The sequence below is a fragment of the Paramormyrops kingsleyae genome, chromosome 1, assembly GCF_048594095.1.
Source record: "Paramormyrops kingsleyae isolate MSU_618 chromosome 1, PKINGS_0.4, whole genome shotgun sequence".
Classification (NCBI taxonomy): domain Eukaryota; kingdom Metazoa; phylum Chordata; class Actinopteri; order Osteoglossiformes; family Mormyridae; genus Paramormyrops; species Paramormyrops kingsleyae.
In genome coordinates this window covers 11,606,848-11,618,694 of record NC_132797.1, presented here as the reverse complement: position 1 = coordinate 11,618,694, position 11,847 = coordinate 11,606,848, and the positions used below count along the sequence as shown (strand labels likewise).

Genomic DNA, 11,847 nt, shown 5'->3' with positions numbered 1-11,847 from the left:
AATTAAGTCAGCATAATAGTGGTTGAAGATACTGGGCCATCTGTTCTACAGGTTCTGTTAAGTGGATTTCTGCGGTTCCTTTTAACAGATGAGCTGAGTATGGCGTACTGGTTGATGAGTTAAATACATCAATAGATGTTTTGTGGTTGTTCTTTCTAGAATTCCAGAATGAGACTCGGATGCTTCAGAGTTATATTGACTTTGATCTAACAATGCACTTTCAAAACAGGAGTGTACCTGTGTACTGCACAGAATGGGGTCAGCCAGCAGGGGGTGCTGCAGACCTTGGGAAAACACTCACACTCCATTTCTCTTCCCCTGCTATGACGTAACGGCTAAAACCAATCTGTGATGTGACTCATCGTCCAGCCAGAGCACTTCCAAATGTTTTGTGGGTGCTTTGTATCAGGGCCCACATGATATTACCGTAAGCCCCCCTCATCTAACTGGAACCCACCCTGGGATATATATGGTCTAACACAGATCTCTGTGTCTGCTACCAAGAAAGGCCACATTCTTCAAACCTGGCTCTGAAACCTGTTACATAAGCCAGATTCTCGGGACCCCTCCTTAACCGTGCTCTTCTTTGCGAATATTCTTTTGATCCAAAGCCCTCCACACCCAAGAGCAATGCAGAGATGATTGCAAAATAAAGAATTACCAGCATTGTTGCATTATTTTATTTATCAATACAGAATTTTGCATCAACAACACAGCAAAACTGAAAGTGTTAATTTTACACTCATTACGTATTTGAGTTCAATTTATAAAAATCCATCAGTCTGGTGAATAAATATTGCCAGTTATTGTGGTGTTATGTTCCAGTGTCAAGAACACAAATTTATGAAGATTACAATAAGCTTGAAAATTAAATTAGTCAATTTACAAGTCGCATGAAATTCTACAATTCCTTAATCACACTCTACAAGTAATTAGTTTTTATTCTAATTCTCATTGTCCTCATATTAGTCTCGTAAGACAGTGTTTCCTAATCCAGTCATTGGGGACCCACAGATGGTCTGTGTTTTTGTTCCATCCCAGCTCCCTGCCAGACAGTCCACTTTTTTGCTGGCAGCTGGGAGGGAGCAAAAACATGGACCGGCTGCATGTCCCCGAGGACCGGACTGGGAAACACTGTCGTATGATATATGAGGTGTCCTGACATGCGGCATTCAACTCTTATTTGAGGTGGAGGGGTAAATCCATAATCACCGCTGTGTGAATGTTTGCTTGGGGCCTCTGTCCTGACTGTCAAGTGAATTGTCAAGAAGACACTTATCATCCCCCACCTGTTTGCATGCAGAGGAGAGGTACAAAGAATTACCTTACAGTAATCACAGGTCTTTAACACAACACTGCTTCCATACTGTAGATGGCCTGTTTAGCCTCTTGATAACATGCTGTAAGAGGAAACATCAGAACTAATCAAGCTTCTTTCTTTCAATCAGATGGTTTTTGAGCCTCATTGCCCAAGTCTTCTTCTCGAGATTGATTTACTGCTCACTAGAGTGAATGCCAAGTCTTGGGATTGATTGACTGCTCACTCAAGTGCTAAAAAGTTAATTAGGAACTAAAGCAATGATGCCAATCTCAAAATTTACCATCAGTCTCTCTTTCCATGTCAGACATGTCAAATGTCAAGGTTTATGATAGCTTTCTAAGTATAGGCAATATATCTGGCTCCCAGGCATCTCTTTAGTATTTATTGCTTTGGCTCTTTCAGACTGGTGCTCATGGATGAAATCCCTCCTGGATTAAGCAGATCTTGCTCTTGGCAGGAGCTCTGCAGACTCACCCGGTAGCTCCGGTTTGTTCGAGCTGCGTCGGGCATCATGCATGGGCTCCGCCCACAAGCCTCACTTCACTCAGAGTGCCACCTACAAGTGGCTGACGATCGTCAAGGACCGCTTGCTGCATATCAGTGCATTGTGAGCTTTAAGGAGCAGTGAGTCTACTGACATTACATAAACAGTCTATTGATTTACGGTGATGGGGAAAAAAAGCAAAGTGATACTCAATGTCTGTTGTTTTGCGTGCATGAAATCCACGCCCCTTCTTGCAGTCTCTTACCGTCCCCCACCTTCACACTCTGCCTGCTTCACTGGCTTATATAGCAGTGGTGATGTTGCATTTCTTTGCCATCCGTACGTCTTTGTTCTTCTGTTTCTTCCTTATTCTTGCTTCTTCTGTGGAACTTGATGGAAACATAGTAGGCTTTTCCATGTGTTGAAAGAGGCCAATCATAAAATGGGTTCTCCCAACTCACTAATGAACCAAGTCATGTAGATGTCAGTGCTGGCTTTTGTATAGAAGATTACATCACCTAGGCAGTATGTGACACACACTGTTAGAGTCAGGTGAGTAAAGGCTGGCAGAAGCAAATTTTCAGGAATATAAGCTTCCCTGTGATATTTATCACACTTCCCTGGATCGGCCCCCACCCCGGACACTGCACTCTCACTGCTATGGCATTACTAATCCAGCAGCACTAATGACATGTGGGGTATGTAATCCAACCTAGTTGCCCTTGTTCCCTGTCAAAGGTTCTTATGGGTGTTGCTAGGGAAGGACTTGTTGACCCAACCTGGCCTGAAGGACCGTATGTATCCCTCCTGTTTTAATCCATTGGTTTATTCTGGAAGAAGTTTTTGATGGATGTGGGCTGGTCCAAAGGAAGGCTAGAGGGGTGTGATGCTGCAGCTGGGGAGAGAGTAACTTCATTGTCTAGCACCTAGAGGAGGGGCCAAAACTTCTCTGTATAAAGACCAGTAGCCTTTCACCCCCTAATTTGTCACTGAGCTGCCACTCTTGTGGACTGAAGGTCCATTTCTCTCCTGTTCATCTTCCACCTAATCTTTGGTCACGCTTGTGCAAAGGGTCCCATCCCAGACCCTCACTCCGGCTTTCTTCCCTGGGGCTCGCAGCCTACCTGTGATCAGGTCACGCTGGTATAACAGCATCATTCACAATGCCAGAGCCCACAACTAAAGGTAAGAGCATCCTGTTACTCATCTTAATGCCAGAGGAAAACTGCAGAGCGGAACATGGATGCAAGTGGATAATAGTTTGCTGGTTGTTTTCACAAAAACATATAGATTTAGATCAGAGGTTTTTCCCTTCAGATCTTTTGTTCTTGCTTAAGCTGCTTACTTTAAGTGTTTTTTAAGGAACTCTGAAAGTTTCGATGCTTTCTTACGTTCTTACGCCCCCCTCAATGGGTGTGTGTGCAACTTGTGCAATTTTTTTTTTTTACTTTGGGATGAAGGGCTAGTCAACAGTTAGCATGACCTAATGTAGTGATGAAAGGATATTAGCCTAACCCTGAGGCATAGTATTTAGAAATTTACATTTGCACATAAAAAGATATATACCACAAATTCATGTAAAGCCAGACTATATAGTAAATAGTGGTTTCACAAATTAATCCTTTTGATGATTAGAGTACTGATTGAGAGATCTTGGACATGTCTGTTGTGGACACCTTCCTGGAATTCAGAGTATGACTTTGATGAAAGTATTGTATTACTCCTGGCATGATATTAACTCATCAGAACTTGTTACCTCCAAAGAAGTGCATCACCACATCTAAGAAAGCTATATATAAAATATGTAATTGTTTACCCAGTTGTTGTTATCCGCTGTCAGAATAAGGATGGATGATTTTTGATTGTGATTCTTTGATGAATAAGGAATGAGAAATGTAACTAAGAAGAGCAGGCTTTTCTGGAAAGACACATTATCTGCATCAACTTTACTTCATTGTTCTGTCACGTTGAGTGAAGCCATCACACACCAGACTACACGCTTCCCATGTGGTCTTGGGTGTCACTTACTTGGTTATTGAAGTCTCCTGCGTTAAGCAGAGAGTGATGATAACCTCTCCCCCTTTTTTGGTTGCTCATTGCTGACCCGAGGGGCTGTTGATTGATTGGCCTTTGTGGGACAGAAATAGCTATGGGCAAACATGTTTATAGTTTTGCACAGTTTGTGTCACACACAGCCAGCTAGCAGATGTACACAAACAATGAGGATCAGTAGAGGCATGTGTGGAATCTCTGAAATTTGCTCTGTCTCTGTTATTGTAATGCCTCCCTATAAATATGTTAATTGCCAATGAGGTAACACTTGAAACCCTCCCATCTGCTGCCTGATGTTGACAGACAAAGAAATCCACTTAGGCTGAAAAAATCGGTTTATAGCACTGATTGCTCCTCGTGCCACTCTGCTTCTCTGATTTGTTTATGCACCTGAAGAAAGAAATCTCTGACACTAATTCTTCAGCGAGTGCTTCCGTTTACAACAGTCCTGTGAATGGTGTTCGCCCTAATTCATGAGTGCACTAGTGAACCACCATTGTATCATCTCCCAACCCTCACATATACAACAACCCAACTTTAGTGCTCAGGACTGCCTTTGTTGTGGTTGCAGGTTCCCTGACAAGGAACACAATGTTGTTTAGAGCCTATCTGCTAAACAGGTGTCTTCTTTGGACAGCTGTCAATGACTGAAAAAAGAAGATTGACGGACTGCACGTCATTGTTCTCGAGAAAAGGCAGTGCCAGACTAAAGTAGACAAGTTTGGCCTGAGCCTGCAGACTTAGTTTGGTAAATGATGGGATTCTTTTTATTGAAGGACAGGAGACCTGTGTCTGTTTTCCCCTTGGGACAGGGATTACAGAACCCCGGAATAGTCCAGAATGGCTGCCCTTTTAATCTCTATTCCTCTGCCTGTGGTAGGGAGCTTCAGCATGTAAAACCCAAAGACCTCTGTGGCCTGGAACAGTTATCTGGCAGAGCTCTACACACACACACACACATACTCCGCGCGCACGAGCATGCAGTGGAGCAAAAGAGGTGTTGTTCAGCCCGTCGCATGCCACAGCCTTGATTTTCTCTTGGTGTCGATTACATGTCCTCACCTGAGTATATTTATGATGGTTGCAGTTTATTGTTCCTGTCGCCTTTGTGACGGCCATAATTTTTGCTCTGCATATTTCGGTAGCACCTGTTAACCATGGAGATGTAGCCTTCCGGGGATATTGCTTTACTGTAGACTAGGGTATCCTGTCTAGTAACTGCATGGTAGCTCACTGTGTGGACAGAAGAGTCCTTATTTGAAGAAAAAGATCTATATTAAGCCAATGAAGCAGTCGGAGAAAAAGAGCCTGATGAGCTTGTCTGTCGACAGCCAGCGCCGTGGCGACAGCTGGGAATACCTGCCGGGTGGTCAGCTGCCTGGGATCTTTGGAGGCTTGAAAACAATACCTTACTCAACTCAGATATGATCTTTGGTGAGGGAAATGAGGCCTTCCTACGGGCTCGATAAGACCCTCTGTTCCTCCAGCCACGCTCTGACTTAGCCTTGGAGAAGGAGAACATCTAGAAATTGAACCTACGATAACGTTTTTACATTTTTTTTTTAGCAAAAACTTCTGTCCAGAGTAATATACAAGGAAGGAAGAGAACAGGGTCAGTCAATATCCCTGGGGCAAGTAGGGATAAAGGCATGTACTAGGGCCCAACAGTCATAAAGAATAAGATAGTCTTTATTGATCCCAGGAGGAAATTCTTGTGCATCTGGTTACTCTGTAGGGCATGGTGTTTGAACTCACAACCCACCATACATGGGCATTCTTAACCTGTTAAGTTACACATCACCCCATTAGGAGCAGTTGGGAGCAGCAGGGTGAAGAGCTGCCTTGTATTGGGGAATCATGAGCGTGCCAAAGGCTTGCACAGTGATATCCAGTGACCTCCTGGGTCCTTAGCGATGGCGGTTCAGTAGCCTTCTCAGAAATTGATGAGGGCCATAAAAGTACTTGGTGTTCCTGAAGGAAGAACGATGAGGAGAACGTTTGTGCAGGAACATGAGGCTGAGTGGTATTATCCACCTGGGAGTCTCATCATCATCATGTTTCTGTCTCTGGCTTAGTGGTGGAAACTGCATGGTACGAAGTCTCCACCAGGGGTCCACGGCTTCATTTGTGAGTCAGTCACCATCATCGACTCTGCACTGAGGAAATGTTGTGTTTTGAGAATAACCCATTCAGGAAGAAAGCCAGACGGAGCCCCATCTATTCTGAGTGACGGCGGCGGTCTGCAGGGGCCGAGTAACGTGTCACTGTTGGAATGTGAAGGGAGGTCTTTGGTCTCTGTGGTTTAGAATCTGCTCTGGAAAGGTCTGGCACCCTTTCTGTAACTATCCGTCCAAGTTTAGCTACGGCGAGCCAAATCCGGAGACAGTCATATTGACTGTTGTCAACTGCTCGTATTACTTCATATGTCATGCATGAAATTAATTTTATATGTAATAGGAACTTGAATACCAAATACAGGGTGCAAAAATGTCCTATAATCACTACAAATTGTGGAGCATACAAATATCATGGGAAATATTATAGATAAAACCAGGCATCTCAGTTCTCCTTGCAGGTATAGTTAGGGTTAGTTAAACGGTGGTTAGATTTTGTATTGTGCTAATATAAATGAATATAAGAACTATCTGCTGTACTCTACAGTTAATTAAATCCCCACTGACCTTGGTGTAAAAAATGCTTCTTTTTGATCTAAGTTAATGAGAACAGCGTTGCTTACTTTGAAATATTTTGTTAAACCTGGACATCCCTCAAACTTAAGTTTCTACAGAGCTTCTAGAATCCAGGGAAATATTGTCAACTGTTTATGTCAATAACTAATAGAATTCTTAGCTGACTAAGTGAAAATTAATTACTACCTACTCTTTGACTTTCTGTTCCTTATTAATAGCTACATTTTGTTGCCACTCAGCAGATCTGTTAATTAAGAAAATATATAGAGATTTACTGCTACGTGCGTAGTTAGAAGAAATCTCTCTCTCCCCCACAGAAACCACCAGTGCTCCTCCTGAAGGTGAGTAAAACACCCCATACTTTAAAATTGTACTGTATGAGCAGAGGTCAGAGGTCAGACAGCTGTCTGAGGTCCCATGTGTAGGTGCGACTTGATCTGTGCTTGAACGAGAGTAAACATGACGTCGGGGATGGAGACGCAACAGATGCAACACTCAAGACTCTTGGAAGATTGATTGGGATGGTGGAACATGAGGAAGTTTAACACGGAAGGGTTCATGTTAGGGTTAGTGTTAGGGTTAGGGTTCAGGTTAGTCATCATCACTGCAGGACTCCCAGTTTTGTTAGCAGTGTTAGACGGTCTCAATGTGAAAACATGCCCAACGCCATAGCTGCATAGAGTATAAACTGGAAAAAATGATTATTACAGCTCTGGCAAACGAATAACTGTCTCCTCATGCAATTCTCAATGAGAACCACCTATGCTGTGAAACACCCCCCTCACATGGGCCATTCGAACCCCTAAGGACCTCCAACAGATTTGCGAAGCCCTGAAGTTCTGTGTGCCGCTTGAAGCCTGGGTTGACCTTCATAGTGTAGCTCGGAAGCCCCAAGTCTCTGTCATAAAGCCCACTGGTACAGCATTTTTGCTTGCTACAGTGTTTGTCACATGTACTCGATCAGTGCAAAACTTGTATGCTGATATCATACAAGGTCTCCCTCCCCCTGTCGATCTACCCCACATGTCATAGCAGCTTTTCTGTTCCCGTCACACCAGCCGGCTCTTGTGTCGTCGCCTGACAGGACGTGCGCCTTCATACTCTGTGCTTGGCCCCTGTGCTTTGGTGGTGCGGAGTGTCACCCCCCTGTGTCTGTCATGTGTACTCAGAGAATGTTGCCCCAGACAGTATTGAGGCCCTGCCCCTCCCTGAGATCTCACTTGAGATTTCTCCGCCAGGTGGGTGCCTGTGTACTCTCACCATCCCATTCGCTCGTCTGTTACTTCCTGTTACACCCATTTGCTTTTAGCTCTCTGTCCCAGGTTCATCCGCTCCCATCTTTTTCCTCTGCTGTCTGCTTCACTGTCATCACAGTCCAGTGCCTTAGATACGTCTCTCTCCATCGATATCTTCTCTCTTTATCTGTTTGTTTAATCCTCACTGTTTGTTTCACGGTTGTACTGGCACACTTTTTTGGTGATGTTCCTGTCACGTATTTTTGTTTGTTTGTACACACTTTCTGGGTGGTCAGAGGTCCTTACTACCTTCATTTTGTTTACACCCCTGCCTCTCCTTTCTACATGATCCGTTGTGGCAGCTGAATGCACTCAGGCAACATGGAAACACACACACACACACACACACACACACCAACCAGCCTCTCATGACTACTGGCAGGCTAACACACACAATCCCGTCATACTAATCTGTGGCTCCTTATAGAAACACCTGTCTGTATATACATACTTTGACAATTGCATCACACTGGTCACATGTCTAAACATGCTTGAGCACTGAACACATACATATGATTAAACAGACACACACACACAGTTGCACAGCCTTGCACTGGCCTTGCTGCCCCGTCTGCCTGGCTGCTCGGTCCTGCTGCTGCCACTGGCTTCTTGGTGCACGATTCGCATGGGTTTGCACGTGTGAATGAGCTGTGACGGGGGGGGGGGGGGGGGGGGCACCTTGGACCCCAGCCTCTCTCACAGTGTAGAGCAGGAGCTGTTCTCCAAACTCCGTGCTCAGCAGATGTCTGTGGCGGGTGGACAAACGGAAGGCCTCATGCCTCCTGGCTCTTGATCTGGCTTTCAGTGCTTTTATAAACATCCAATTTCTTAATGAGTAAAAAACCCCATCAGAATGTGGCATAAATGGTAATGTCCGCTGAATTTCATGAGAGCGGTTAATGCAAATGCCACTCTTTTAAATCAAAATTCAGACTCGTCACAGAGTGAAATTTCAAAATGCACAGATGCACAGAGCTGGATAATGCTGCTTATCAATGAATCACTGCACTGCAGATATAGAATACTAGACTGACAATTTACTTTAACCTTTCATTAGCTTGTTCTACAATACACTTGCTATAAAGCCTTGACAATCTTTTGTTGTGAATGAAAATACGAGTAAAGATTTGGTTCTTATACATCACAGCTCAACTCTTCTTTCAAATACAACCGTGGCTTCCAAGGCTGAGGACTGGTCTAGTCATTCTATATCTATGCCAACCACCTAATGCATTGCAGTGCAATGCAGCTGGTTAAGCGTTGCTCCAGTGTTGTGCTCGCCCAGTGCTTTTGCAGCCTGGGTGATGCACTGAAGGCCCACTGCTTTAGCTGGAGGGTGGGGGTGCTGTGTGTACTGTACAGAAGCTGCAAACGAGGTACCAGAGCCAGTGGTAATGGGGGAAATGAAGGAGTCCATGGAGGGCAAGGTGACGGAGCCCATAGTGGCTGTAGACACAGGGGTCACGGAGGAGGTGCCCTGCATGTCCCCTCCCCCTGGTAAGTACAGAACTGTCTCCAGAGTGTGCTCATGACTTCCAGCCACTAGGTGGCGCTGATAAGCTTTGTAGCAGTACTCTCCAGTTCAAGAATATGATTAAACTCAAATTGTTATTGAGGGAAAAACCTAAATATAATGACAGCGTGCTAAATGTATGCAGTGTTTTTGCATGTACATGGTGCGGTATTAGGGGTTGGGGGCAGTGGCTCAGAGTGAGTTTTTACTGCTGGGTGGGAGGTGACAGCTGAAGAGCATTATTAACCAATAATAATTCAGCTAATAAACACCATTCATGTGCTTCAGTACAACCTGTGGCAGAAAGCTTTAATTTTAGTGTACTTTCCAGTTGTGCGGTTGGAGGATGTATTTTTTTAAATCACCAACGTCACATGGCCTTCGACGCATCGCAGATGCTTTTTACACTGTGGGCCAATATAAGATCCATGCTCATTTTTGTTTGTGTGTTAACCCAGATAACCCAGACTTAGTGCTTTGAAACAGATCTCGTCCTACAAATTTGTCATCTTCACTGAAAATGTTCTAAATGTTTTCCAGAATACAGATGTGGTCCATTTGCGAGAGAAAGTATTAACACACTAACAGCTCAGTTTAATACGTAAAGGGTCTGTCATCCACGTATAAGTCATTTTACACAAAGGTAAGTTTAAAGTATTGGTAACGGACGTGGGACATAATTGTGAAAAGTTCCTGTGAGAGTAGAGTGTGTGTATGTAACCTGTGTGAGCACAGCATGTGTTTTTTTGGGTAGTTACTATGTACAGTCTATGAGATGTTTGTGTAACCAGCGTTTGATGTGTGAGTACTGGGTTCATGCTGATGGTCCGTAACTGTGTTCTGTATGAGTCCATGTAACCAGGGGCATAGGAAACAGGGGGACGGGGGAGGGGGGGGGGGGGGGTTGGGTGTACCCCAAATTTTTTATTTGGCTTCACTCCCCTCCCCCCTCAAGAAAAAACAAGAGACCTATGCATTTAAATTATGAAGTTGTGTCCCCCCAATATTGAACTGCTACGCCCTGGTCTGTAACGCCTGCCAGCCTCGCCTTGCCCAGAGCTGCCAAAGAACATGGAGCAGGAGGGCACCGGGCTGGTCCCCGCGGCGGCAACTCCACCTACACCTCCACCTCCCATCCCAGAAGGGCGGAAGCTGGGTGTGACCTTCAGGCTCTGTGCTTGTGTAAATGCCCCCCACCCCCAGAGGATTGCCCCTCCTGGAAAAGAGAGCCGACAGCTGCCGATCGGCCCAAATAAAGGGCCCGGCTTGGATTCTGTTTGCAGCAGCGGTGACATCACCGGCGAGCCACAGATAGTGCGCATCACGGACCCCTGTCGCTTTCTCGGAAAGTTCAGGGACCCGGAGCTGTCACTTGTCAGCAAGCCTCCGCTGACCTTGTCTGACATTGTGGTGGAGCTACATGACTAAAGTAGAAACCAGCTTCCCCATTAGTGCTGCATGTATCTTCAGCTTGTCATCTGCTCTGTCTATTACTCATGTCTTGGATACGGTGAAGATCGTTTTGGCCCGTTAGATTCATATGCTGATTACTGTAAGCTTCCGTGTTTGCTCTCCGTGGAAGTGCTAAACGGCACAAGTCAACACGCTGAACTGTGAAGGCGTGTCAGAGATACGGAGAAGGTGCTCACTGGTGATCTCTGCTGCTGGAGACAGAGCCCAGGACCTGGGCCCTCCTGACAAAGAGCTCTGCTGGAGGATATATCTGTCAATTTCCTAGACATGGCATCATTCTGATTAACTGCCGAGTCTCCATCCATTGGATACATCAACTAGCGTTCCCCATGACTGCATTGTGTGACGTTCCTCAGTTTTTATTGTATCTTGCACCAGCATGCATGGTCTTATTCACGCTTGTTTCCCACAGCGCACGTCTGCCTCCACTCCCCTCCCTCCATGTCACACACACATCCGTGGCTTCACACGTCACGCTTCTCTGCGGTGATCACGAGTGCATCCATACCACCCTCCTCTGTGCCACCTTCACGTGTGTGGTGTCACACGTGTGTGCTTCTGTCTCATCGATACACGTTTGCTCTCATCACGCCCCCCCTCCATGTCGTAAACATACATGTGGTCTTATGTGTCGTGTCTTTATCGTTGCTTGTTCTGCCTCCCTGCCGGTGATGGACGTGGGCCTCAACGATTGGTACCCCAATCACACCTTTATTGCAGATAAAGATGAGGATACCGGCATCAGCACCCCTTCACCGCCGCCCCCTTCAGGTTGGTAACTGTAATAACCATGCCTCGCCACCCCTCTTCTACCCCGACCATGACGATAAATATTAGGTTCTACGATGAAGTGAATATAGAACCAATCCATCTCCTCTGTTTGAGAGTCCGGGACGGCAAGGACATTCCAATCAAGTTTATAGATCAACCTACGTTCTCTGTTGGCGACTTTATCGGTTAGGTGTTCAAGGTGTTGTCGGCAACATTTTCAAAAACAATAGCAAGCATTCTCTTCGGTA

At 45.3% G+C, this 11,847-nt stretch overlaps 1 protein-coding gene across 1 annotated transcript in view; it reads left to right on the top strand.

Annotated features, from left to right (window-relative positions):
- The first annotated feature begins 2,780 nt into the window (after positions 1 to 2,780).
- Positions 2,781 to 11,847, top strand: part of mybpc1 (myosin binding protein C1) — a 31,984-nt gene continuing 22,917 nt past the window's right edge. Inside the window, 6 exon segments of the mRNA XM_072700107.1 lie at positions 2,781 to 2,990; positions 6,865 to 6,888; positions 7,717 to 7,785; positions 9,205 to 9,339; positions 10,398 to 10,511; positions 11,549 to 11,599. Coding sequence (XP_072556208.1) covers positions 2,969 to 2,990; positions 6,865 to 6,888; positions 7,717 to 7,785; positions 9,205 to 9,339; positions 10,398 to 10,511; positions 11,549 to 11,599 — 415 coding nt within the window. The 5' untranslated portion in view covers positions 2,781 to 2,968.